Here is a 27353-nt window from a genome sequence, read left to right as displayed (position 1 = left end):
TCAGACTTAGAAAATGACAGTATTATTGCTACTGGGGAATTTCAGAGTTTATCAGAGCAGCTTGGGGGGTAGGGGAGGGACACTTTAATTCCTGCGTTTGAAGGAATAATGGATGTTTAGTAATTGCCCAAGGCCAGAAATCCCTGGAGGAATCTGCAGGCAAGAGTTGGCTCCTTCTTAAAGATGGGGAAGCTGCCAAGAAGTCCCGCCAGGTGATTCATTTTGAATGAAGGAATTGTTTTGCTTCAGATGAACAGTGAAACAGGTTTTGCCAAAGGTAGAGCAGGGATGCATGGCCCACTTTCTCTTCAGGATTGTACTTGTTTTAGAGAAAGCTTGCTCTCCCTGCTCTGCTCAGCCCAGCAGCCCAAAGGCTCCCGGGACAGGAAGTGCTCATTACTGTAAGCACACGCTCAGATGTATTGCTTTAAAACATTGTTCTTACACTGGGATATCACTGAGCCAAGGCTGGAGAGAGGCATGAAAGGGACTTTAACCCAATCTCTGCTTGCCTTTAATAATAGTTAAAGAAAAATGAAACCCATGCCCAGTAGGTCATCCCTGGCAGAGACCATCTCTTTTAACAGAACGTTTAGGAACAAGTTTGTGATAGCCTGGCTCATGCTGAATAGCACCTTACTGCACGTTCGGTTCCCACGGACCCCACATAACAGAATTCAGTGAGACTCCGCATGGGGGGGCAGTGCTACACAACATCTGGCAGAGGGTCAGAGCCTCGCCCTCACAATAGACTGCCAAGCAGATTTTTTCAGCCAGTTAAGCCTATATTAAGTCGGGCACGAAACTGAACAGCCATATGTCCCTCTGTGCTCACATCACAAGGGCCATCCCATCTGGGTAAGAGGGTTGACTCCAGCATCCAGCTCAGAAATGTCAGTTATTACAGATAGAGTTCCCAGTCTATACTCAATGAACTTTTAATCTTCGGGGCTGATTACAATGGGTACAGCTTTCCTTAAGCTATGATATAAAACCATTGTGACTCAAGTGCTGAGACTATGATACAGGCTCACCCCGTACCAAGTACAGCTTCCAGACATTCTTTATAATAGCTGATTGGAATTCTGATTGCTTCAGTTTAGAAATACAGCTATTATAACACAATGTTATTTGGTTGTGGGTTTTGTCAACATCTGTTCCATTTAGATAACGTTTTGAAAGGGATTTGGCCATTTCAGATGGGGCAAGAATAGATAAGAATTCACAGGAACGAAATGTGCAGTGATGTACCAGCAAAATTTTTTGCATACCCGGACTGGAAGTTAAAGCTAAAAAAATTCAGACCAAAGCTGAGGTGCCTTTTTTTAATAATGAGTGTAATAAATCACTGAAACAACTTACCAAGAATCGTGATGGGTTCACCATCACTGGAAAATTTTAAATCAAGATTGGCTGATTTTCTAAGATCTACGCTCTAGTTCAATCCACAGCTATTGGATTTGAAACAGGAATTAACTCTGTGAAGCTCTTCAGTGTGTGTTATATAGGGCTCAGATTAGAAGATTGCAGTGGTCTCTTCTGGCTTTAAAAATCTATCAATCTGAGAGTCTAAAAACTGATATTTTGATTCCCAAGGCTCAAATGTTAATCTATGTTAATGCTAATCTGCTAGAAATTGACCGATCCCCAAGCAGAGGACATACCAGATATTAAACTCTGTCTATCTTTAATATTAGCAAAGGTCTAGGAGACACGAAGAGGTTCATAAGGACATTTAGAATTTATTTTCCTAAGAGGTTACGGCTACCTGAGAATCTAGCATATAAACACACCCATTTCTTCTCGGCAGTAACGTTAGTACCCGTACAAAGATGCCAGATTCTGTTAGCACTCAACAAGAGGAATACAAACCCAGTGTGAAACTGTCACAAGCATTTCCCAAACATACTGCAGATTTCTCTTATGTCTAAAGTAACATTCAAATTTATGGAATTTGTCAGGTTCAATCTTTAAAATAAGCTTTACTCTGAAACTTCACAACCGCCTCTTTTTACACTTTTGCAATTTCAATAGGGTTTGAAAAACAAGATTTTTTAGGCCTGCAGTAAAAATGCTTCAAACACAAAGCAAAGCTGATCTCATCATTATGCTATTTTAGATGCAACCATGTCTGGTTTCATGTTTTACATTACATTATTATGTCAAATTTATTTTAGGAATACGTCTATTAGTATTTATAGTCTAGTGAAAACAGAAGTAATAGCAGTGAAATTCTATGCCATCACCAGGGCCAACACGTGTATGCTGTCTAGCTGACGTATGCATTCATTTACCGTTGTTCCAGTTCTCCATGTTTGCAGACCTTAGTAGAATGAAGTCCTGTTTCCTGCTTTGGTATCTCCACATTTCAAAGCTTCTTGAGCAAACCAAACAATAAAACACAGAAAAACTTCTTCTAACTTTCCAGACTCAAGTTCTAGCAAGAACAGAAAACTCTGGGTCTCTTTCTTGCCCTCCAGTTCCAGAAGGCCAAGTTAGGACTATCAATGTGAGGTGTGGGATTCACTATGGAATCTGCTGGGAGGATGGTTTCAGTTATACAGTGTTCTAGAAGTAACATAGGCCCAAAGTTTCACAAGAGGCCACTGATTTGGGGTGTGTCTGTTTTGCGGCGCTCAGTTTGAAACACAGTGGACCTAATTTGGGAAGAGTGGAGTGTGTGCATATCCCATTGGAGCTCCAACTGGAGCGCTGGGTGCTCAGCATGTTTGAGAATTGAGCTGGGGAAGGGAACGGAACACGAAGCCTCTAAAAGTTGAAGATTTTGGCCCTAGCACTGGGCTATCATCTTGCGGTAAACCAAGAAAGCGAGCTGGGAATGTATTTATGTGTCCTCCCAGTGTGCCCATCCTTCTAGAGTTGGGCCGTGTAATTTTGCCAGATGATGATAACTGGATAGAACTGGATTGAAGGACATGACATTCACATTTTAGCATGTGCTGTTGACAATTTCTGTTTTAACAATTACGAAGCTTTAACTTTTTGACTCTCAGTGTCCACTGTCATTAACTATTGTCTGACACGCCCCCCACCCCCCTGGTGAAGTTAAATCTTCATAATTGTTAAAACACAAATTGTCAACATCACATGCTGAAATGTGCAACGTAATGTCCTTCCGCCTAGCTCTAAGAAGTTTTCAGGCAGCATTGCTCTGTCTTTGCCTAGCTGTGCATTTTGATGATTATTGACGGACTTTTTTGTTGGTGGTGACTCAAGTTCCCTGTAAGCTGCCCGGCCACGGGGCAGCCTATTTAGTGCCGCGCAGGCACTCGGGGGACCCACCTGGGGACCTGCCATGGCTGGGGAACAGCCGGGGAAGGGGCACCCCTCCCTCGGCCCCAACCTAGCCCGACTCCCCACCTGCCATGGCCGGGGTGCCCCTCTGCCAGTCCCAAGTCTACTGCAGCCCGGCTCCTGCTGTGGTGCCGTGTCCCCAGGTGAGGCCGGAGCAGTCCAGCCCCGCCCTAGGCCCCTCTCCCAGCCCGAACCCTGCCCCGGCCCAAACATGCTAGGGCTAGAGAAGAGGCGCCTATCCTGCCACCCCAGCTCAAGAGCTGCCACAGCAGGGAGAGGCACCTCTCCACCCCAGCTCAGGAGCTGCTGCTGCAGGGAGAGAGAGCTGGGGGGAGTCCTCTCTCCCTGCCATAGCCCCAAAGCACCCTCATCCCTGGCTCCACCCCAGAGCCTGCACCCCCAGCCAGAGCCCTCCCCCCCACACCCTCTGCCCCAGCCCTAAGCCCCTCATTCCTGCACCCCCAGAGCCTGCATCCCCAGCCAGAACTCTCACACCCCTGCATGCCAACCCCCTGCCCCAGCCCTGAGCCCCCTCCCACACTCTGAACCCCTCGCCCCCCCACCACATGAATTTTATGATGTTCACCGATGTGGAGATCATGTGTCACACATCACCTCCATGTTGATGCGTATAACAAAATTCATTCCACACATGGGGTGGGGGTGGGGGAATTAGAGGGAACACTTGTGTGTGTGCCAGGTCAAATCCATGTTTACTGACGTACCCCAATAAATTCTATTCTTTCCAAGCCTAGCTATAAGGCTGCGCCAGAACTTTTAAGTCTAACAGATGGTGGACAGGTCCGCAGAACTGTCCATTTAAATTGCTGAAGTACTACCTGTATTGATTTAATGAGGACTGAAATTGCCATTCATTTCTGCAAATAATACTATTATTTCAAGACAGGCTACGTTTCAATACCTTTCAATCAGCTATTTTTCTACTGCACCAGTTTGCAATGTGTGATTAGGCTAGCATAAGTTTGCCTCTTTTTTTCTTGCAATATTGTCAGTTAACAGACTGTTTCTGTACGATACTCCTAGCATTTAACAGAAAATCATTGGTCACCAGTCCTATCTCAGGCCAACAGCCTGGCTCCGGAGGCCAATGAGCTGGGAGAGCAGCAGCAATGAAGAGTCGCACTGAATGAGGACGTGCCCAGGAAACATTCCCTAGTTACCATGAAACTAAGAAGAGAGATGAAGGTGATCAAACTTTTCTGACATGGAGACCTGACTGCTACAGCATAATAGAAGCTCTGGAGTTTCCTACAGATGGTTCACAGAGAAACTAAAGATGGTCAAAAATGGGGAAACTCCAGCAAAATGATTTTATGGATTTTTTTTACCTTTTTTAAAAATCAACATTTACTTTTTCCAAATTTTCCAACTAGAGCAAAAACAGTTGCTTTCTTGAAAAATCAATTCTCCCTCTGCACAGCATTCCTTTTGCTGAGTAAATGTATGTAAAAATATCCTGATTTCATGGCAACATGCCCTCTTAAAACAACACACTAAATCAGTATGACGCATTGTTAGCTGCTCCTGGGATTACATCCACTTGCCCCATCACTGGAAATTCAGTGACTTGCTTACAATGTGAGCAGGAAACAACGCCCAGGCCCTGCTCTGCAAAGCAACCAAGGGTGGAGCCAGTGTCAAGATGATAGCACTGAGAGAAAAGGGTTCCTCATAGAGGAGGATGGCACCACATTTCCAGAGAGAAAATTGGTAAAAGGAAATAATCTGCTAAGCTTTGATTAATCACAAGTGACATGGGAATCCCAGATTCTTCACTTCAGGCTGCTTTATTTTAGTACTTTTTTTTTTTTTTTAAACAGGGGCATTTGAGGCTTTGAAAACTGAAAAGAAGAAGGAAGCAAGTCTCTGTGCATTTCTAACATGCCTGTCCTTGCTGTATCTATGAACATAGCAGGAAGAAATGGGGCAAGAAACATTTCACATCCCTACCATGTTAGATGTTTGCTTGCAGGATTATTTTATGCTGTTATGCCTTGCACTGACAAAACATTCATATTGCAAATTGGAAATTCTTTAGAGGCAGCTAGTCATCTGTAAAAGGCAGTAGACAAGTGCAGTTGGCAGCTTTGAAACATTCAAGGACTGATCCTGGCAGCAGCTGTGATGGGAAGGATCTTGGAGTATGAACAGGGCAATATCCTTCAGATTCTGACTTTTTCCTCAAGTTCACTGTGTAGTTAATTAGTACTATTTAATGGGGCCAGTGGTTATTTAAGTGCCTTTGCATTCAGGGCAAGCTCACAGTTGCTTCACTTGTTCTGCAACCAAAAAAGAGCCCTTGAACTTTCTTAAGTATTTATTCAATAGGATTCATGAGGCCTGGATGCAGAACCCACCCTGTTTGATTTAGTAGGCATTTCTGAGGCACATGAACATCTGATTTTTGCATGTCGCCAAGACGACTTAGATAGTGTCTGGAAAGCTCCTCTGACAGGGCAGGTGCTGCCACTAACCAACAATAATAAGGACCATATAATTTTTCCACCTTCACTAGCTTTCTAGGAAAGTTCAGCTTCTGGTCTCCTGCAGCAAGCTCAAGGTTGGAAACTTTCCCAGCTGTTACCATGAAGTCAGAGTGCCACTGTTCACACTTCCAAACTGCCACAGAGCATCCTGCAAAGCATCAAAGCATTGCATCAGAGGAGCCCTGTCTCTAGCACTCCAGCCTGGCTGTCTCCTGAATCACAGGTCTCTGCTAGGCTCAGAGTTGAAGTGAAGGCTGCTGCTGACACCCTCTGGGAATTTTGTTCTTTGGCATTCTAGGGGCTGATGGAAGGATAGACTCAGCTTTGCACTATGGTGAGAATGTAACTAAAATTAGGTGAAGGAGCCTGAGGCCTGAAGTCAGTGAGAGTCTCTCCGTTGGTTTCAACAGGCCCTGACTGAGGACTCTCTTTTCTGTTTGGCATGGAGCTGAGCTGGAACAAGAAGCCGCAGTCTGGGTGCTTGGGCATGTCCCTTGGGTCTCTTGCATTTAAAACCCTTGTATTGCTCCAAGGGCAGCTGGTGGTTTCTAGTCATGCCAGAGACGGATAAATATTCTCTCTCCTAGTAACCACAAAAGCTGGTTTGAGTATTGATGTTGTGGGGACACATTCCAGTAGAACTGTGCCAAGGAAGCACTGAACTGCCAATTCCCTGTTCCTAACCGGCCTGGTACCTCTGGAGGAGCAAACCCTGCTCTGCTCACTCATGCGCCCACAATAGGACTATTACTGTTGTTGTTCATACAGGACACAGAAGTGCACAGCCCTTTACTACGAAAGCAGGGAACCAGGCCTCATGTGCATGCAGTCTACACCCATTTAATGCCCACAGGGCTTGGCTACGAATGCAACTTACAAATGGCCATATTTTGCTATTCTTCCTTTGCAAGGAGTCTCATTGTACTCAGTGGTACTACGTGCAGAGTAAGGAGCTACTCAGTGTGAGTAAAGGTCACAGAATCTAGGCCACAGTGAATAGCGCTGGCATTTCATTATTCATCAACGCCCGTAACTCGCCTCAAAAGAGCAGCAGTGTAAAGCCAAACAGGCTCAGCATGCACCCACTCAGCTACACAGATCTCCAGCCAATGACAGAGCCATCCCAATGACAGTACCACAAGCACTGCAGGGGACAGGACTAAGGATCCAAAACAACACTGACAAATTGGAGAACTGGTCTGCAATCAACAAGATAAAAGTCAGTAAAGACAAGTGCCAAGTACTTCACTTAGGCAGGAAAAATCCAGTGACAAACCAGGGACTAACCGGCTAGGCAGTCGAACTGCCAGAAAGGATTATTAACTAGGGTTGTATGTAAGCCATATGGGGCCATTGTCCCGCTCTGCTCAGCACTGGTGAGGCCCCAGCTGGAGTAATGTGTCCAGTGCTGGGTCCCATGCTTTAGGAAAGATGTGGATAAATTGGAGAGAGTCCACAGGAGAGCAACAAAAGTATTAAACTGTTTAGAAACCTATGAGGAAAGGTTAAAAGACTGGGCATGTTTAGTCTTGAGAAAAGACAACTGAGGGGGGACTGATCACAGTCTTCAAATATGTTTTGAATTGTTATGAAGAGAATGGTGATCAATTGTTCTCCACATCCACTGAAGGTAGCACAAGTAGTAATGGGCTTGATCTGCAGCAAGGGAAATTTAGGTTAGATGTTTGGGAAAACTTTCTCTCGGGATAGTTAAGCTCCGGACTAGACTTCCAAGGGAGCTTGTGGAATCCCCATCATTGGAGGTTAAGACCAGGTTGGACAAATACCTGTCAGGGCTGGTCTAGGCTTACGTAGTCCTGCTTCAGCTCCGGGGGCTGGACTTGATGACCTCTTGAGGTCCTTCCCACCCTACGTATCTGTGATTCTATATTGCACAGCCTCATTCGCTATCACCGCCTCATCAACGTAAGGAAACAGACCTGCAGCATGCTGCTTCATTCTTCTCTAAAAGGAACTGAGATTCTGGGTCCATGTGTGTCTGCTGGTTGTTTTCTGCCTTCCTAACACATTGCAAAGTGCCAAGTTCCTAGGCACATACTAAACTTGATTGTCTTGATGGACCACAGTCCTCAATGTTTTGTCTAAGCAATCGTCCAGCATTCCAAGCACTGAATTCTATACCATGTCTTCATATTTTCACTGCATAGTCCACTGGAAGGCTCTGCATTATCTGATGAACTGAGTTTCTGAATGTCACTAGACGTAAGAATTTCCACACAATAACTTTGAAATGCCAAGTGTTGAGTGAAATATTTGCAATAAATCAGTAGGGCTGAGGATTACTCTCAGATCCGGGTGACCAGAGTGTGAATTGCACGTAGCAGTCAAGGCCTAAATCACAGTTTAAAACACTGTATGGGGGAAAAAAACCGTTTCCAAAGACCAGGCTTCAGTTTTGGTTAAACTCAAGAGTTCAAATGATAGGTGCATGCCTGCCATCTTGTGGCAAAACGGTATAGAAAACTCTGGTATTCTGTTTCAAATTGTGAATAAAAGATGCAGGCTTCTGGCAAAGCGGTGACAAATCATTGTTAGAGACTGAAAATCCCAGTTTCATCTACACCAACTAGAAAAGACAGACTTTGCATACGAGGTCCTGGATAAACTCCTATTGTGAAGTGGCAGAATGGAGGATAACAGCAAAGCCAAAGAACTGTGGACAACACAATGAAAGTAGAAATAATGTTTTATTTATAGGATTCCCTCTCCCATCTTCATTTGCACACTGTCTATAATATGACTAGTATGGCATCTCTCGCTTTTGTTATGCCCATTACATAAATGTACAACTCTACAATATTCAGTTGCATCCTACTTTATATCGCCAATAAACCTTCATAGGTATCTATTTTTAATTCAGGTTTCCCATTTCTCGTTCATGTTGGGGGTGTACCATACAGTTTGGCTCACACTTCTCTATATTTTCTCTTTTAGCCTCAGGGAAGATTCCCATACTGTGTCTTGTTTCTCTCTCATGTCAGTTTGGCATCTGCATTTGATACGTAACATTTGAACTATAGCAGTTCATTTGGTTCTGGTGGATTTTCTTGTATTTACTGTAAAAAACAATCAAATGTTTGAACTTAACATTCTTAAAACAAGCCCCAGGCTGAATCTTGGCATCCCTCAGCCAGGCGTCTTTGCCTTAAAGATACAGCTTGTAGCACTGTAAACTTTTGTTTGCTTAAACTTGTGAACTGCTGGTTGCCAGCTGGGAGGAGTGAGCTTTGTATATTCATCTGGATCCCATTCTAAGTTGGTAGATTTAAGAGCCCCAAGTCACCTCAGCGTTACTTCAATTTCATGCCAGTGTAACACTATTGAAATTAATGGAGTTGCACTGGTAACTTATACCATTAGATACAAACTTTGTCTTGGCATGTAGCATCAGATACAAATGGCGTGTCAAACTAGAAAGCTACAGAAAGTATCACGCAGAACTGTGATCATGCCCCTTAAAAACTCCTCTCAAATTTCAAAGGGAGTGAATGTATAGAGGGTCTATGGAAACTCCTCTATGGTGTTTTTTTTTAAAGTTATGCACTTCATACAGAATTTTTAAACCACCCTACAGAATTCCTTAAATAGCCTCAGCCTAGCATTCTAGTGTAAATATCCTGCAGGAACAATATTCTTGGTACTGTTATAAGATTTTTCCAGCAGAGACAGTAGGAGCAAATAGAGGGACACTCTCTTGAAAACAGCCAACCCAGCTAAGAGGAAAAAAATGAACTCTGACGTCCCCAGAGTCTTTGCTCCAGGCCTCAAAGTGTTTCACTCAAGACCGAGGCTGGTGTCCATCGAAGACTATGCCTATGTCTTGTGCTACTAACTCTGGGCTAGACTGCCAAAGGGATCTCCCCTGGATTTGCCATCTCTTCTCTTTGACCAAAACACAGAGTGGCCAAAGTTCTACAAGCCCCTTTTACCACAGCTCAAAACCGTCCTGCCCGCATCAGCATCTCCTGGGAGACGTGGCAATTGAAACAGGTAAGTAGATGAGGCGCTGAGGTTCCCGGTGTGGTGACATAGCTGTCACTCAATCATATAACGCACTGATAACTCTGTGCAGTGGTTTGGCTCCTCAGCCACTTCAGGGGGATTTCCGGGTGCTCAGCCAGGATCAAGCCCATTGTTGTGAAATCTAAGCTCTGTGGACTGCCACTGATTTTCATTTCACTTGGATGTGGGTCTGATAAATGCACCAACGTGTTGCCAGCACACACCTGTCTCCCATCTCAGTCCGTGATGTCTGGGTTCTGGAAGACACCCTGCCAGTCTTGGTAGTTAGAGCGGAACTGGAACAATTCATTGGTCATGTCTGCCAACAGTAGAAAATGGCAGAGATGCCTTAGGGGAGAAGTGCTGCTGACTGCTAAAGTCAGAGGCTAACAAGAGTAACAATCTCCAGTTCCCAAGAGTAGATAGTTCTGCAGACTGAGCAGGAAACCAGGGGGTTTCCCCTGCAGAATTTTCCATGGGAAAAATTCCCTTTCAAAGTTTTTCCATTGTAAAATTTTGCTTTTCTGCAAGACCCTTTGAAATGAAAATGCAGGATACATCTAAATTCCCCCCCTTTCAGTTCAAAACATCAAACCACGTGGAAAAGTGTTTTTCCCTCACTCTCCTTTTTTCCTCTCCTTTTCCAGTGGGGGAAAAGGGGAAAGTAGAAATTGGAAGGAAATGGGAGGGGGGCACTGTCATAAACAGATAGCTAAGGGTTAATGTCTCTTTCACCTGGAAAGGGGTAACAAAAAACACCTGACCAGAGGACCAATCAGGAAACAAGACTTTTTCAAATCTGGGTGGAGGGAAGTTTTGGGCGTGAGTTCTTTGTTCTTGGTCTGTTCCCTCTCTCGGCTCTGAGAGTGATTTTTCTATCTCCAGGCTTTCTAATCTTCTGTTTCCAAGTTGTAAGTACAAGGATAGTAAGACAATAGGTTTATATTGTTTTTCTTTTGTATTTACATGTGTGTAGTTGCTGGAATGTTTTAAAATGTATTCTTTTTAAATAAGGCTGTTTATTCATTTTTTTCCTTTAAGCAATTGACCCTGTATATTGTCTCCTTGATACAGAGCCTATTTTTAATGTACTTTTCTTTCTTTTTATATAAAGCTTTCTTTTTAAGATCTGTTGGAGTTTTTCTTTAGTGGGGACTCTAGGGAATTGAGTCTGCAGCTCACCAGGGAATTGGTGGGAGGAAGAAGTCGGGGGAAAATCTCTTTGTGTTAGATTTACTAAGCCTGACTTTGCATACCCTCTGGGTGAGGGGGAAAGAGATTAGATCTCTCGGTACTTGTGTTTCCAGGACTGGAAGCAGGGAATCTCCTAGGGTCGTCCAGGGAGGGGAGCCTGGGAGGAAGTAACAAGGAAACAAGGGGAGGGGGTTATTTCCCTTTGTTGTAAGACTCAAGGCATCTGAGTCTGGGGGTCCCCCAGGGAAGGTTTTGGGTAGACCACAGTGAGCTAGGCACTGTATAATTCCTAGCTAGTGGCAGCAATTACCAGGTCCAAGCTGGTAACTAAGCTTGGAGGTTTTCATGCTAACACCCATATTTTGGATGCTAAGGTCCAGATCTGGGAAAAAATGTTATGACAGGCACTATAATAGCAACATCAAATGGAAAACTGAAATTTCAGGGTTTCCAAAACCAAAATGAAATTGCATTTTAAGTAAAAGCAAAATGATTTTTGTGGTTGTTCTTGTTTCAAAAAGTTGCTTTGAAACAAACAAACAATTTGGATTTTTCCTATTTGAAAAACTGTAGAAATCAACATTTTCTTGCCAACAATGCTGATTGTGACAAAATCACATTTTCCAACAGAAAGTTAGCCTGTGCTGATTTCAATCAGTGGGGTTACCTGTTCAGGAGGTTAACAGGCTGCAGGAGCAACCAGTGACAAACAAGAGTGCAGGTTTGATTATCCATCTCTGGGCAGAGAGAAGCTGTGTGATCTTTACTGCTCCTTTCCCTTGGATTTCAGAGAGGCAGGTGCTCACTAACAGCAAGAGATGGTGCATCATCATAATCCAGACTGGAGGAAACAATACCTTAAGTACACCTGGGGTGCTGGCATGGGAGAAGAAAGGTTGCAAACATCCATCCAAGCACAGGTAGACAAATGCACACATGCTGATCACTGCTATATGGCCTTCCAAAAGCAGCCCCCATGCACTAGGCATGGAGGTACAGGACAAAATTTTCCACAGGAAAATGTCACTTTTCATCAGTTTTTAGTTGGAAGAATCAAAATGGAAACTTGTCAGTTTTGATCAAAATGAAACAATTCATGATCAAACTGCAATTTTTTGTTTGAACATTCCCAGCCCGGAACTCTTCGGAATGTTTTGTTTGGTGAAGGTTTTGGGTTGCTTGGTCTTTCCTTCCACTTTGGAATGGGAAGGGATTTTCAAGGCCAACATTTCCCGCAAACGGGAACACCACCCTACAGGATTTAGACCCAAAGGAAAGGCAAACTAGCCTCTGGTCTGAACCATCTGAGATCACCTCCTCTGTTTCCCCTTCCCACCATCACCACCGAGATCTGAGCTGGCTGAGTTCTGGAGAAAAGGACCTAGGGGTTACAGTGGATGAGAAGCTGGAAGTGAGTCAGCAGTGTGCCCTTGTTACCAAGAAGGCTAATGGCATATTGGGCTGCATTAGTAGGAACGTTACCAGCAGATCAAGGGAAGTGATTATTCCCCTCTATTTGGCACTGATGAGGCCATATCTGGAGTATTGCATCCAGATTTGGGCCCCCCACTACAGAAGGGATGTGAACAAATTGGAAAGAGTCCAGCGGAAGACAATGAAAATGATTAGGGGGCTGGGGCACATGACTTATGAGGAGAGGCTGAGGGAACTGGGGTTATTTAGTCTGCAGAAGAGAAGAGTGAGGGGGGATTTGATAGCAGCCTTCAACTACCTGAAGGGGGGTTCCAAAGAGGATGGAGCTCAGCTGTTCTCAGTGGTGGCAGATGACAGAACAAGGAACAATGGTCTCAAGTTGCAGTGGGGGAGGTCTAGGTTGGATATCAGGAAACACTATTTCACTAGGAGGCTGGTGAAGCACTGGTATGGGTTCCCTAGGGAGGTGGTGGAATCTCCTTCCTTAGAGGTTTTTAAGGTCAGACTTGACAAAGCCCTGCCTGGGATGATTTAGTTGGGATTGGTCCTGCTTTGAGCAGGGGGTTGGACTAGATGACCTCCTGAGGCCCCTTCCAACCCCGATAGTCTGATTCTATGATTTGCTCTGTCTCCATGACCAGATGAAGAGCAGCAGCAGCCAGAGATCGCTGTGCAATCTGATTACACACAGGGCTACGCCCAACTCGACAGTGGCCCAGAACAGCTGGAGGGCCTGGTTCATGGACAGCTGCCTTGCCACAAAATCCCCCTGAATTCTCCCCAAGAAAGCAAGCTCTGGGCCTACCAACAAAGCTGGCCGCAGCAAGCGCAGGCTTCAAGGATTTGTCGTTTGAATGCTTTGGGGTTCATGCACATCCACAGAGGGAAGCCTCAGGTTACACTAAAATGTAATCGCTTTTATGGGGAAAGATTTCCGCAATCAGGCCATTCATTTCCCTTTACGACAGCTTGGCTGTGTCTCAGCCCATGTGGGCCGGGCTGCAGGGAGGGGCGTCCACATAACACAAGCCAGCTGGGGGTGGCAAGAAATATTCTTGTCTGAAATAAATCAAGAGGAAATGGACAAGCTTGCTGAGTGGGCGCCAAGACATGCTCAGGCTTGCTGGCCTCTCAGGGAGAACACACTGTACTAAACATTGCTGTCGTGTTGTGTACAGTATGCAAACCAGTCACTTACTCACAGTGCCTGTGCCCATTAATGACTGTTCCAGGCCTTTGCTTTGCTCAGCTCAGCTGCACGGCCGGGATGCCCCACTGGAGGTTCGTGCAGTTCATGAAAGCAAACGGGAGAGCAGTGCAGTTTGGAGCAGGAAACTGGAAATCGAGGTTTGCAGTGCTGGTGAGGACAGAGCCAGACCCTGCAAGGTAGAACAGCATACACACACCGCAGCTCTGCCCATCTAGGGGGGAACACAGCGAAATCCCCGCATACAGCTCCCCCAGGCTCTCCTTTCCAATACGGGGAGAGAAGGAGTTGAGAGACAAATTTATCAAAGGAGGGGAGGGTTCTCCCCTCAAACCCCAGTCCCAGGGAATCTGCCAGAGACCCTTAGCCTCTGCACTGGCTCTGGGGTCCCTGCCCCCAATCTTTGGCTACCCCTCAGACTTCTCTCTGGGAGGGCCTCCACAAGGTGTAAGTACTATCACCCCAAAGGATAGGTCCATGCACATCCCCCTCATCCGCCTTTCATGCACCCTCGCCACTCAGGGATCCCCAGCTCCACAGAACAGCGGAGAGGAATCGATGCAGAGGCAGCTTGACCATCTTTGTGCATGGGCCTGAGGAGATCCATGTGCCGAAGGACCCCTGTCCCACCCAGGAGCTAATCCCTAGGGCCCCGGGCTATTTATTTTGTCCTGCTCTCGCTCTCCTACTAAACCCAGCATTCTAACCCACGGCTGGTAGCTGCCCTTCAGCAACAAAAGTGATTAAGAGAATGGAGCAGCTTCCATACGAGGGGAGATTAGAAAGTCTGGGACTGTTCAGCTTGGAAAAGAGATGACTAAGCAGGGATGCGATAGAGGTCTATACAATCATGACTGCTGGGGAGCAAGTGAAAGTGTTATTTACCCCTTCATATAGCACGAGAACCAGGGTCATCCAGTGAAATAAGTAAGGCAGCAGGATTAAAGCAAAGAAAAGGAAGCACTTCTTCACTCAGCGCACAGTCAACCTGTGGAACTCACTGCCAGGGGATGTTGTGAGGGCCAAAACTATAACTGGATTCAAAAAAAGAATTGGATAAACTCATGGAGGATAGGCCCAGCTCCCGGTTTTACCCAGCTTGGTCAGGGATGCAACCCCACGTCTGAGTGTCCCTAGGCCTCTGACTGCCAGTTGCTGGGACTGGATGACAGGGGACAGATCACTGATGATTGCCCTGTTCTGTTCATTCCCTCTAAGCATGTGTCGTTGGGAGACAGGATACTGGGCTAGATGGACCATGGTCTGACCCAGTGTGGCCGTTCTTAGGTTCTTAATCTCCATGCAGCTGCAGAAACAAAGAGTGCAATCAGCCTGCAGGGGGAAATGAATATCCTTGACAGCAGGAGCTCCTCCACTGAATTCCACCCTCTATGGCACACACATAATTCCATTGGGGTACAGCCTATCGTGGGTGCAACTGAGGGCAGAAACTGGCCCTCGGTGCTTATAAATTACCCCTACCATATCTGTGTAGCAGATAAGTCGCATCCCCTCCACAGCTCCCGACAGAGCTGTGCAAATCACCAGAGGGAGTAATAGTGAACCCCAGGCTGTGTTTGTTAATCTGCTGCAGGGGGAGTTTTCACTTGGCTGCTGCTGGGTCACACACAGAGGTTGCCAGTAATTATTTGCATATGACTACAGATTTCAGTGTAGCTGGATTTAAATGTGAGGCACAGAACAATTCTCAGTCCAAACAACTTTTTGGTTTGGCCTCTGCAAGCGGGCAGCGAGACTGCAGGCAGAATGCAGTGCTTGTAAAGGGGGCCACACTGACCAGACGTATGACTCTAATGCTGAGAGCAGAGGCAGTGGAGTGGTCCATTCACATTTCTAGTGTGTAATTGCGGATTCATTCAGGGCTTGGCCTCTCTGCTCAGAACAAGAAAGGTGCCAAATATTGCCCCAAACTACTGACCTTGCAAAGGGTGACAGTATCCGTTCCATGACCCTGTCCCTTTAAATACCAGACAATTATCTGAATATGATTATTTGTGTGGCTGTAGCTCCACTCTGGGTTTCAGAAATTGCCGAGCAATTAACTGTCAGAATCAACCAGGGCCCCGCTCATTCCTGGAGCAGGTCAGAACCTTTCTGAGAATATGAAATCTTGGCTGACCCAAAATGTTTCCTATAGCTGTATCTGTTCTGTGATGGGTCAAACTCACAGACTGATGTCTAGGGCGATGGCGGCCTGGGAGCCCCACTTGCTGCTCTGCCTGATTCTGAGTGACCTGAGATGGAAAACTCTGCTCTCAGTTAGGAAGATCAGGAACTTATGTCTCCCACATCCCAGCCTGCAACCCCCAACCACCAGGCTGTAGAGCAGGTATGTGTCTCTTTCTCCTCCCCAAAAGCTTTCCTGAATCAAAAGGTTCCCCTCCAACACTAGATATTTCAGCAGTTCTGGCTTGGGGACAGTGTTCGAAAGGTTTTGGTTTTGATCCAATTACTGTCTATTTGCTGCAATGGTCCCAGAACCAAACAAACAGGAAATAAGTCCAGTGTTTTCAAAACGTGTGGGGAGAGTTCTTTCAGAACGCATAAATAATCTCATCTTTTAATCAAGTACTTTCACTAAATGAAATACAGAACAAAATCTTTTCTTATAAACAGGTACAGTAATATCTGTAATTTACTCATTTTATAACACGATTGATAGCTTTTTATCAGGACAAACTCTTTCAGGAAGACATTTTACTGAGGGGTGTAATATTCAAATTCTTCTCTGTTGCACAGTCTTTTAGTAGCATTATTTTTGGTCATCCTTTCCTATGTAGTATTAAACTGCATTCACGTGCCCCCAGCTACATACAATCTTATAATTTTAAAATGTCGTGTATAGGTTTATTTTACATATATTACACCTTATCTAAAAATTCTACATTCATTGCTCTTTGCCAAAAGGCAGGTAAAGTAGATGAACAGGTACATTAAAATAAATTCTCCTTTGAACATATTGTACCTGGAAAATGGAAGAAAAAAAGGAGAATAGTGTTTTGGCATTAATAGCATCCAGATGCCCCAAAGAAACCCTGTTTGCTACCTACAGTGTTGGTTTACAGTTCAGTCTTTCTTTGTCACAGCCCCCAGGGGCCTCGGCATCTTTAAGGTAACTCTCTTTTCTTGAAGAAGAGTTTTGTCTGCTGCTGTTAAACTGATAGACTCGCAGCTTAAACAGATGTTGGAGCTTCTCCTGGAACTGGTGTCCAATGAAACAGTACAACAAAGGGTTGATGCAACTGTTTGCAAATCCCAGGCAGATTCCAAAAGGGAAAGTAGTGTCGATGACTGTTGTAATGTCACAGTTATCAATGATGTTCATCTGAGCCAGGGCATCCAAAAAGGTTAAAATGTGGAATGGAAGCCAGCAGATTAAGAAAGCCACAACAACTGTAGCCACCAGTTTCAAGACTTTGTCTCTTTTTTGTTTGTTTTTCCTAAATTCCCGTGCTTTCATTAAGTGCATCCAGATCCACACGTAGCATGTGGCTATGACAATTAAAGGAATCAAAAACCCAAGAGTGTTTTTCATTAAGGCTGTTCCAGCAGACCACTTTGCATACTTCTTGTAGGGAAAAGCCATAATGCAAGCATTCACCCCCAAGCTTTCAATGAAGGACGTGTCACGGAAATAAAACGTGGGCAGGGAAGACAAACAAGCCAGGCCCCAGACAAGCAATGCTATCAGTGAAGCTTGTTGCAGTGTTCTCTTTTGAGATCGAATAGGATAGACAATAGCCCGGTACCGGTCCATGCTCATGCAGGTGATGAAAAATATACTTGCAAACATGCTCAGAGACAGAACGGAACTTGAAATTTTGCACATCACAGATCCAAAAAGCCAATTGTATCCGTAGGCATAGTAGGCTGCCCAAAAGGGAAGTGTGGCTAGGCACAACAAATCGGCCATGGCCAGGTTGAAAATGTAAATATTAGCAATGGTTTTCGGGCCGTGATGGCGGCAGAGAACCACAACCACCACACTGTTGCCAGCAAGCCCAAGGACAAAGATAACGCAGTAGAGCACCGGAATCAGTGTAAATTGATAATCTGAATATAGAAGTGGACAGGTAGAGGGAGACATTTGCTCAGTCGATACGTTTGTAGTGGAGGAATGTACATCTTGAAGAGTTTCTTCCGTAGTGTTGAGCCTGGAGTAATTACTATACATCTCGGGTATTGGGGAGGAGATATTCACTGCTAGAAATTCTCGTGCTAGAGACATCTTGATCATCACCTTGTTCACCTGCAGATAGAAAACCAGTGTGAGAGTCAAACGAGGCCTACAAAATCACCTTTGCTATTCTCAGCAAAGAGTCATGTGGCACCTTATAGACTAACAGAGGTTTTGGAGCATGAGCTTTCGTGGGTGAATACCCACTTCGTCGGATGCATGTAGTGGAAATTTCCAGGGGCAGGTATATATATGCAGGCAAGCTAGAGATAATGAGGTAGTTCAATCAGGGAGGATGAGGCCCTGTTCTAGCAGTTGAGGTGTGAAAACCAAGGGAGGAGAAACTGGTTCTGCAGCTGGCAAGCCATTCACAGTCTTTGTTCAATCCTGAGCTGATGGTGTCAAATTTGCAGATGAACTGAAGCTCAGCAGTTTCTCTTTGAAGTCTGGTCCTGAAGTTTTTTTGCTGCAGGATAGCCACCTTAAGGTCTGCTATAGTGTGGCCAAGGAGGTTGAAGTGTTCTCCTACAGGTTTTTGTATATTGCCATTCCTAATATCTGATTTGTGTCCATTTATCCTTTTCCGTAGAGACTGTCCAGTTTGGCCGATGTACATAGCAGAGGGGCATTGCTGGCATATTATGACGTATATTACATTGGTGGACGTGCAGGTGAATGAACCAGTGATGGTGTGGCTGATCTGCTGAGGTCCTGTGATGGTGTCGCTGGTGTAGATATGTGGCAGAGTTGGCATCGAGGTTTGTTGCATGGATTGGTTCCTGAGCTAGAGTTCCTATGGTGCGGTGTGCAGTTACTGGTGAGAATATGTTTCAGGTTGGCAGGTTGTCTGTGGGCGAGGACTGGCCTGCCACCCAAGGCCTGTGAAAGTGTGGGGTCATTGTCCAGGATGGGTTGTAGATCCCTGATGATGTATGGGAAGGGTTTTAGCTGGGGACTGTATGTGATGGCCTATGCCAACTTTGCCCACATATCTACACCAGTTACACCATCACAGGACCTAACCAGATCAGCCACACCATCACTGGTTCATTCACCTGCACGTCCACCAATGTAATATACGCCACCATATGCCAGCAATGCCCCTCTGCTCTGTATATAGGCCAGACCGGACAGTCCCTACGGAGAAGGATAAATGGACACAAATCAGATATTAGGAATGGCAATATACAAAAACCTGTAGGAGAACACTTCAACCTCCCTGGCCACACTATAGCAGACCTTAAGGTGGCTATCCTGCAGCAAAAAAACTTCAGGACCAGACTTCAGAGACAAACTGCTGAGCTTCAGTTCATCTGCAAATTTGACACCATCAGCTCAGGATTAAACAAAGACTGTGAATGGCTTGCCAGCTACAAAACCAGTTTCTCCTCCCTTGGTTTTCACACCTCAACTGCTAGAACAGGGCCTCATCCTTCCTGATTGAACCAACCTTGTTATCTTTAGCTTGCTTGCATATATATACCTGCCCCTGGAAATTTCCACTACATGCATCCGACGAAGTGGGTATTCACCCACGAAAGCTCATGCTCCAAAACGTCTGTTAGTCTATAAGGTGCCACAGAATTCTTTGCCGCTTTTACAGATCCAGACTAACACGGCCACCCCTCTGATACTTTGCTATTCTCAGAACTTCTATCCCAATGATAGGGTACAATTAGCTCCAAAGAGAGGTGATGGCACGTCCTAATTAGGCCTAGCAAAGGGATGAGCGTCTGGGTTTTTTCTGAGATTCTGAGGAGGATCTTGCTGTGGGCAGCAGAAGGGAAAGCCCATTGATTCAGGACAAGTCCCAGGCTGGGTTTTTCCTTATTCTCTTCTCCATGTGCTCATCCTGTTTCCCATCTTTCTCACAGCTGACATTCTTTGCACGTCCATGCAAAGAGCTCACAGCGCTTTACAGAGACATTCATCTCACCTCCCAACCACCCCACAAGCGAGGCAAAGCTCCATTTCATGGAGTGGGCCATTAAGGCATGGAGAAGGCTACAAAGCTTGCAAATGTCACACAATGACTAGTGCAAATCAGGGAATAGAACCCAGGTCTCCTGTCTCCCAGTGCTGTGTATTCACTGGAAGAGAAGAACATGTCAGGGAAGCAAGGACCTGATCCTGCTCCCAATGAAGTCAGTTGAAGTTTAGTCATTGGAGTGTAATGGGAGCAGGACTGGCCTTCAGTTCAGTAATACAACGCAGGAGCAGCTACAACACATAGCCACGAATAGAGGAGTAAAGACAGAGCTCAGTCACACATCTTTTGGGGACTTGCTTCATGTGAAATTTCAATTCAGCGTTCATTACATGTGCACAACAAGCAGAGCATTAGTCACATTGTATATTGGAATTGGAAAAGGTTCAGAAAAGGGCAACAAAAATGATTGGGGTAGGGAACGGCTTCTGTATGAGGAGAGATTTATAAGACTGGGACTTTTCAGCTTGGAAAAGAGACGACTAAGAGGGGGATATGATTCAGGTCTATAAAATCATGACTGGTGTGGAGAAAGTAAGTAAGGAAGTGTTATTTACTCCTTCTCATATCAGAAGAACTAGGGGTCACCAAATGAAATTAATAGGCAGCAGGTTTAAAACAAACCAAAGGAAGTATTTTTTCACACAACATACAGTCAATTTGTGGAATTCCTTGCCGAAGGATGTTGTGAAGGCCAAAAGATGTTGTGTATAACAAGGTTCAAAAAAGAACTAGATACATTTATGAAGGATGAGTCCATCGATGGCTATTAGCCAGGATGGGTAGGGATGGTGTCCCTAGAAACTGTTTGCCAGAATCTGGAAAGGAGCAATAGGGGATGGATCCAGGGGCGGCTCTAGGTATTTTGCCACCCCAAGCATGGCAGGCAGGCTGCCTTCGGCAGCTTGCCTGCAGGAGGTCCCCGGTCCTGCAGATTCGGTGGGAAGCCTGTGGGAGATCCGCCGAAGCTGCGGGACCAGCGGACCCTCCGCAAGCATGCCGCCGAAGGCAACCTGCCTGCCGCCCTCGCGGCGACCGGCATGCCACCCCAAGCACTCGCTTGGCGTGCTGGTGCCTGGAGCTGCCCCCGGATGGATCACTTGGTGGTTACCTGTTCTGTTCATTCCCTCTGGGGCACCTGGCATTGGCCACTGTTGGAAGACAGGGCTAGATGGACCTCTGGTCTGATCCCTTATCACAAAGGCCCAGCCGGTCAATCACAAGATGGGTTTGGGAAATTAGTGTCCACATCTCTACTCTGTACAATACAATTAATCCAGTTAGGGAGCAACGGGCCACTACTGTTGCTGCTGTTATACTGTTAAGGAAACACCTCTGACTGCAGCCTCAAAGCTTTGGTGACCAATGATTTTCTGTTTAATGCTAGGAGTATCGTACAGAAACAGTCTGTTAACTGGGTTAGATGGATTTTTGGTCCGACTCAGTATGGCCTTTCTCATGTTCTTATGTAAGAGTTTAATGAATAAAAAGGATGTCATTTTGACATTCTAATATGCGTCTTTATATAAGATAAAACAACACTTGCTGCTTGTTTAAATACTCAAGGAACCGTTTATATTTATGCTACTAAAAATGCTTGCACGGTATAAATGCAGCCATTTCAGACCTAGCCGAGGTCTCGGTAAGACACGGGGAGTTTTGACTGTGTAAGGATTGCAGGATCTAGCCCACTGAGATCTAACAATGCTGTTTTATTTAATGAAGGGTGAATGACAGCCTCAAAAAATCTCAATATTTTCTATCATTTTAACAACTTAAGGCAATTCTTCTCATGCATGATCATGTATGGTTTGCACAAAATATTTTAATACTACAGTAAATAATACATTGCCTAGAAAAATCTGGTAAAATGAACTTTTAAATACTCAGTTATCATAATGTAATAAGAATTAAATTGGCAGCAGATGGATGTATCCTAATATATTAGTGCTTCTTCACTTAAAGTCACACACACCGGATCTTAAAATCAGTTTACTGTTAATTAAACAATTCCTCCACCATGGTGAGGGATTTGTTTTTAATTGTACAGATCACCTTTTTCTCGCCTTTTGAAGTGTTGGAAATAGAGCCATGAAGTCTTATCTGTTTGATTTACTCTCAGTAGGACTGTTTTATGTTTACTTTTAGATAAATTGTCATGAACTAGCACCAGCTGTTTCTACATGCTCAGCTGTCTGCACTTCAATGATTCATTTCAGATTTTTTCTTTTCATTTTATATTTTTGTAAGGTATTGTATTTGTATTTGCTATGCTTCCACTTAAAGCAGCATGACACATTGCCTCATGGTAGGTAAAGCAATATATTTTTAACAACATTCTAACAGTAGATAAACAAGAAGTGACTTCCACTTACCTTAAAAGTGTCCAAATTCAAGCTGGAGATGGCTATAGAATAACATGGTCCCTTATTCCACTTTCCTTCTAGCAGGCAACATCTCCAGCTCTCTGCTTTCTTTCTGATACATTCTGTTGTCTCCACCAGGAGACTTTAACCTACATAACTCCAGGACTGAAATATGAATGCTTGCCAGTTTGTTGATTTTTTTTTTTTTTTGGCAGCAAAAACTGATTGAGAATCCCCCATCCAAGATCATGTGAGTACATGAAGAGGAGAGAAACAAGAACAAAATGAAATTTGCACAAACATATTGAGCTGTTTTGCTAAAATAGATAGTGGGTGCCTTATACTAGGGAGGTACACACACACACTCTGTAGTTAATGGTTTTGGGGGGAAAATCCCACTTTCTTTAAAGGATTCTCAGTCTTTGACAACAAATTCCAGAAAGCAGTAGATGTTTCTTGTTGTTTCTTTAATAAGCACAAAGTCAACTAAGGGAGTAAAATGTGCAGAAGATAATGGAGACTGTGGGAAGCATGAGGGGAAACTGAGGCGAGCTCACAGTGAGAAAATAATTAATTTGTAAGTGAAGGAAAAACTCAGAGGGCTGCTGCCTTCTGACACACAGTATGGACATACATTACCCAGATGTCTTAAACCAGGTACATTGCTTGCGAGATGATGCACAAGAGTCTAAGTTTGCAGCAGAGCAAATCCCAGAGCAGAGAGAAGAATCATGCTTCGAGGTAAAGCAGGAACAAGTCCATTGTTTAAAAGCACGGCAGAGCTGTAAGCCTGCATGTTCAAACCCAGATACAACTCACAGCAAATTGTGTACATGAACAAGCTTCTCTATCATTCCCATTTTGTGCTTCTTTTATTTGTACGTTATTTAGCTGAAGACGCTCGTGCAAGAGGATGGGTGCAAGCTAAACATTCACAAGCGCTGTAAACATTTTGTCCTGTTGTTAGAAGTCAGCTTTCCTCTGCCACCCCAAACAACTCTGCTGGGGCCATGTGACCACTCCTTCCAATGAGAAGGGACACTTGCCATGCAGACAGTGCCCCAGGCCCAATGCTGGACACTGCCTTTAAAAATGCCAAGAGGGCAGAAAGCTCTTCTCTGCCTCAACTGCTCAACGCTGCCCCTGCTGTGGCTTCCCTCATTGCACATGGCCTGCATGACACAGCCCCCACCACCAGCAGTTCTACGTGCCTCTTGCAGCTCTGCATAGACCACTGGTTCTGGAGCACCAGCTCCCTCTGACATGCCCAGGAGCCCCAGTGCCAGCAGCCCACTACAGCCTTTGCAACTGGGGGGAAGAAGGTCCAGGCTGCCCTGCAGATCCCACCCACTGCCTGCCATGACCTAGACAGACTCAGCCCAGCAGCAGTAACAATCAAATACCACCCCAGAGAAGCTGGCGCTCAGGGGGCTGCTGCAGGGAGCTGCCCCCATTCTGGTGACTTTGGGGTTATTGAGACTTGGGGCTGTTCTCGGGGAGCTAGCCCCTTCTTTATGTGCATATGTGATCCACACACCTCTCGGCCCTTACTGTGGTCACCTGGCAGGCAGGGCAGCGCTCCTGTCCCATCCCACTGCACGTCCGCACCCTAAGGCATAGCCAGACCTGCCTCGGGCCCACACACAGCCTGGTTTTAGTGCCCTGCCTGCTGGATCAGCCTCTGTTGCTAGCACCAGATCACCAAACGAGCTGGTGGGAAGGGCCCTCTGCTGTTCCCTCACAGCCTAACCGGATGTGGAGACGTATCACTTTTGATGACGTTTTCATCAGAAAGGGGAGAGAGAGTCTCTCACACTCTATGGCCTGGCTAGGGCACTGGCTGGGACTGGAAGAGCCAGGGTGGAATCCCTGTTCCGCCTAATTCAGAGCCAGCTCACTCCAAATCAGGGACTTGAACTTGTTCTTCCACATGCCTGGGGAGTGCTCTGACCAGCAGGATGGACACAGCCACCTCCCCTTCCCAAGTCACTAGCTCCACTATTCATCCGAAAACGGACCTTGAAACAAGTCTAGCCTGGGGAAGAGGGTTGAAACAAACATTCTGGTTTTGCTCCAGCATGGAACAAACACAAAAGACTTCGACTGTTGCCATGCAACTGAACTGCCATCCTGGGCTCAGTTCTGACCCTCTACCCACGTGTCACACGCTAGCCTAGTGCCTTAACACAACAGCATCCAGGCTTTCTGCTGCAGGGAAAGCCAGTGAGGGTCAGTGCTCATAGCTAATCCCGGGAGCAGAGACCAGGCCGGAGCAAGCTATGTGAGAGGGAAGGGAAGGAGATTCTCCTGCCAACCCAGATGGGACTGGGCTCTGCCACCTTGTAACAGATTAACCACAAACCTGCACACACATCCCCAAACGGGCCTGGATCCAGGGTGCACTGGGCAGCAGAGGGTCAGAAGTGTAGCCCTCTTCACTCCACGACTGCTCCCTGTGTAGGGGTTGGACACCTGGTTATCCGAGAACAGAAAGCAGAGGGAGGCAACTGGTGATCAGATACAAGTGTCTGCACTGGCCTGCCCTCCTCCAGCCCTGAAGGCTTTCAGCAGCCAGCAGGACATTGGCTTTATTCTCATCGTGCCTAAGCACTACCCACAGCCAGTCCAGCCAGGTGCCTTCCCTGGCAGGACCGTGAGCGACAGCCCAGATTGCGAGGAACAATCCGTAGGGGAAAATGGCCTGTCGGGATCCGGGTTTCATAAGCTGTGTGTGGAGCAGAGTTTGCAGTGCTTCATACACAGCATTACTAACCGCTAGACTGGATGGCTCACAGCCCTCTTGAAAACAGACCATCTATGCCAGTGGTTCTCAAACTGGGATCTGCAGAGAGAGGGTCCGTGAGTCATGTCCTGGACCACCAGCCCCACTGATCAACTCCTTGCCCTCTCGCCACATATCTCCTGCTTACAGGGAATAGCTGTTCAGCGGCATGCAGGAGGTGCGGGGAGGGTGGGGGAGGAGAGTGCTCAGGGAAAGGGGTGGAAAGAGGCGAAGAAGAGGAGGGGCAAAGGTGGGGCTTTGGGGGAAAGGATGGAATTGGAAAGGGTCTGGGGATGAGTGGGGGTTGAGCACCTCTGGGGAAAATGAGATGCCGGCTTGGGGGGGTCCATGAAAATTTTTAAATCAAAATGTGGGTCCTTGGATTGATAAAGTTTGAGACCCACTGATCTATGCAATAGCCACTAAGAGCTGGAGATCCGGGCTCCAGTCCAGGGGACCCAGGGCTTTCCTCCCTTCTGCGGGGGTAGCTGAATAGGGCAAAGGGTATCTCCAATGCACATTCCCTTAGAGACTGGGGAGCCCTGTGAGCCAAGCAACATGGAAGGGATCTGTTCAAGAGAACAGGGCGGGGAAGACACCACACCATGCTCCCCTGATGGCAGAGTGAACACCTGCTCGGAAATCCAGCTAATGCTGTTAAAAACCCGTCTGCAGACACTCTTGGGGCTCAGTGCGCCCTGGAGACTGACCTACCCTCTCACTCCAAGTGGAGCCTGTGGCCAAGGAGAACACGTGTGAATGGAGATGATTTTGCTGCACCTGATCAGCCAATACACAAAGATCTCAGTTTCCAGTGCTGGCTTCTTGCACAAAATCCCATTCCCTAGAAAGCAAATCAACCACACTGCTCGGCAGACTTGCTTTTGATTCAACATGTCGTAAAATCTGGCCCTTACCGCACAAATCAACATGATTGAAAAGCAGAGAAACTCCCTTATTCCCTCTTTTCACTGCAGCACACCTAAGCCAGCGCTTCATGGACAGAACAACTGAACAGAAGTGCCCAGGATTTAAAACCTACTGATACAACAGTGACACTGCTATGGGGATCAACGTATGAAACAAAAACAGTCGAGTGTCCCAGTGAAACCATATGCCAAGGGCAGATAAACAGCACAGCTGCAATCCTGAATCCAGAGCAGCACACGCATCCGTCAGGAAGAACGATATAGAATTCACTCTCCCTCTAGGAAACTCCCCCGCTCACACATCCCCACTAGCACAGGACCTGCGCTAAGATTTGTGGGCTGTAAATTCGAATCAGAGTCAGCGGAAAAATGGTATGTGGGGGTGAGGGTAAAAAAAAATAACCTTGTTCTCTTGAAATTCTTCATGGGAAGTTTCAAAGTTTTTCAGTGATTGATGAAGAACAATTAGTTTTCAAAACAAAAAAATAAAACTGTTCTCATTTTTCAATTCAGTTCGGGGAGGGGGGTTTCCACCTCCCCCTTCTTTCTCCTTAGCCACTGGAAAAGATCAGGGGAGAAGGGTAGAAATAAAAACAACTAAATAAAAAAAAAGTCTAAAAATTTTCCGATTTTTTTTTACTTTTAAACCTGAACAAGTGTTTTAAAACAGAAAATTTTCCACAATTTTTTTAGAAGGTGCCACATAATTAGAAACCACTGAAAATGAAAACGTTCACCTCGCTCATATCATGATGCTCCAGCACTACAAGGAGGAAGGTAACTTTTGAACACCATAACAAGGGTTATATTTCTCTAGGTGCGCCGTGCTCTCTACTGGATAACTAGCACCGAACACCTCTGTAGAGAGCACCTGGCACATGCACACAACACAAACCCGACTCTTTTCAGAGCTGCAGCTGACACCCATGTGCCTCGCACACATGAGAAAAATTGCACGTTTTCACAAGCCCACATCATTGATCGATAGCCCTGTGCTCCTGGGCAGGAGTTGAGAGAACGTTGCCCCGCAGCCGTAATTCTTGCTGCCAGCTGCACTGTACATAACCACTTCTGACAGTGCCTTTGCCCTGCTTGTTCAAACAGCGATAGGCTTTGTAACGAAGAAAAAAAATCAGTAGCATGTGAAAGTTTATTTTGCATGATGCTGAAACCAAAGGAATGTTTAGATTGAAATATAAACAGTGTTTTCTTCTCCAGATCCTTTTCTGTTCCTCGGCGATACTTGTTCTATCTGCCCTACCAATACCTGTGGGAATGCCTAAAACTTGACCACTGGCTTGTCTCAGAAGAGGTCAGCCTGGCACTCTGAGCCATGATCGCAGCAGGGTTAAAAAGAGAAGCAGAGATGCAGCAGCACAGGCTAGCAATGGGATGAGGTACCCAAGGTCCC

At 45.8% G+C, this 27353-nt stretch overlaps 1 protein-coding gene across 1 annotated transcript; it reads right to left on the bottom strand.

Annotated features, from left to right (window-relative positions):
• Positions 1–16249: 16249 nt before the first annotated feature.
• Positions 16250–22471, bottom strand: AGTR2 (angiotensin II receptor type 2). Its single transcript, XM_050964979.1, has 2 exons — positions 22241–22471; positions 16250–17950 (listed from the first exon to the last, which is right to left on the bottom strand). Exon 2 carries the CDS (start codon positions 17936–17938, stop codon positions 16748–16750), a length of 1191 nt encoding a protein of 396 aa, XP_050820936.1. The 5' UTR covers positions 17939–17950; positions 22241–22471; the 3' UTR covers positions 16250–16747.
• Positions 22472–27353: the final 4882 nt, after the last annotated feature.

The sequence above is a fragment of the Gopherus flavomarginatus genome, chromosome 8 (assembly GCF_025201925.1).
Source record: "Gopherus flavomarginatus isolate rGopFla2 chromosome 8, rGopFla2.mat.asm, whole genome shotgun sequence".
Taxonomy (NCBI): domain Eukaryota; kingdom Metazoa; phylum Chordata; order Testudines; family Testudinidae; genus Gopherus; species Gopherus flavomarginatus.
This window is presented reverse-complemented; position numbering and strand designations above follow the sequence as displayed.

Bases quoted from the DNA above. Each gene is read 5' to 3' on its own strand.
- AGTR2 (XM_050964979.1), bottom strand. From the start codon at position 17,938: ATGATCAAGATGTCTCTAGCACGAGAATTTCTAGCAGTGAATATCTCC.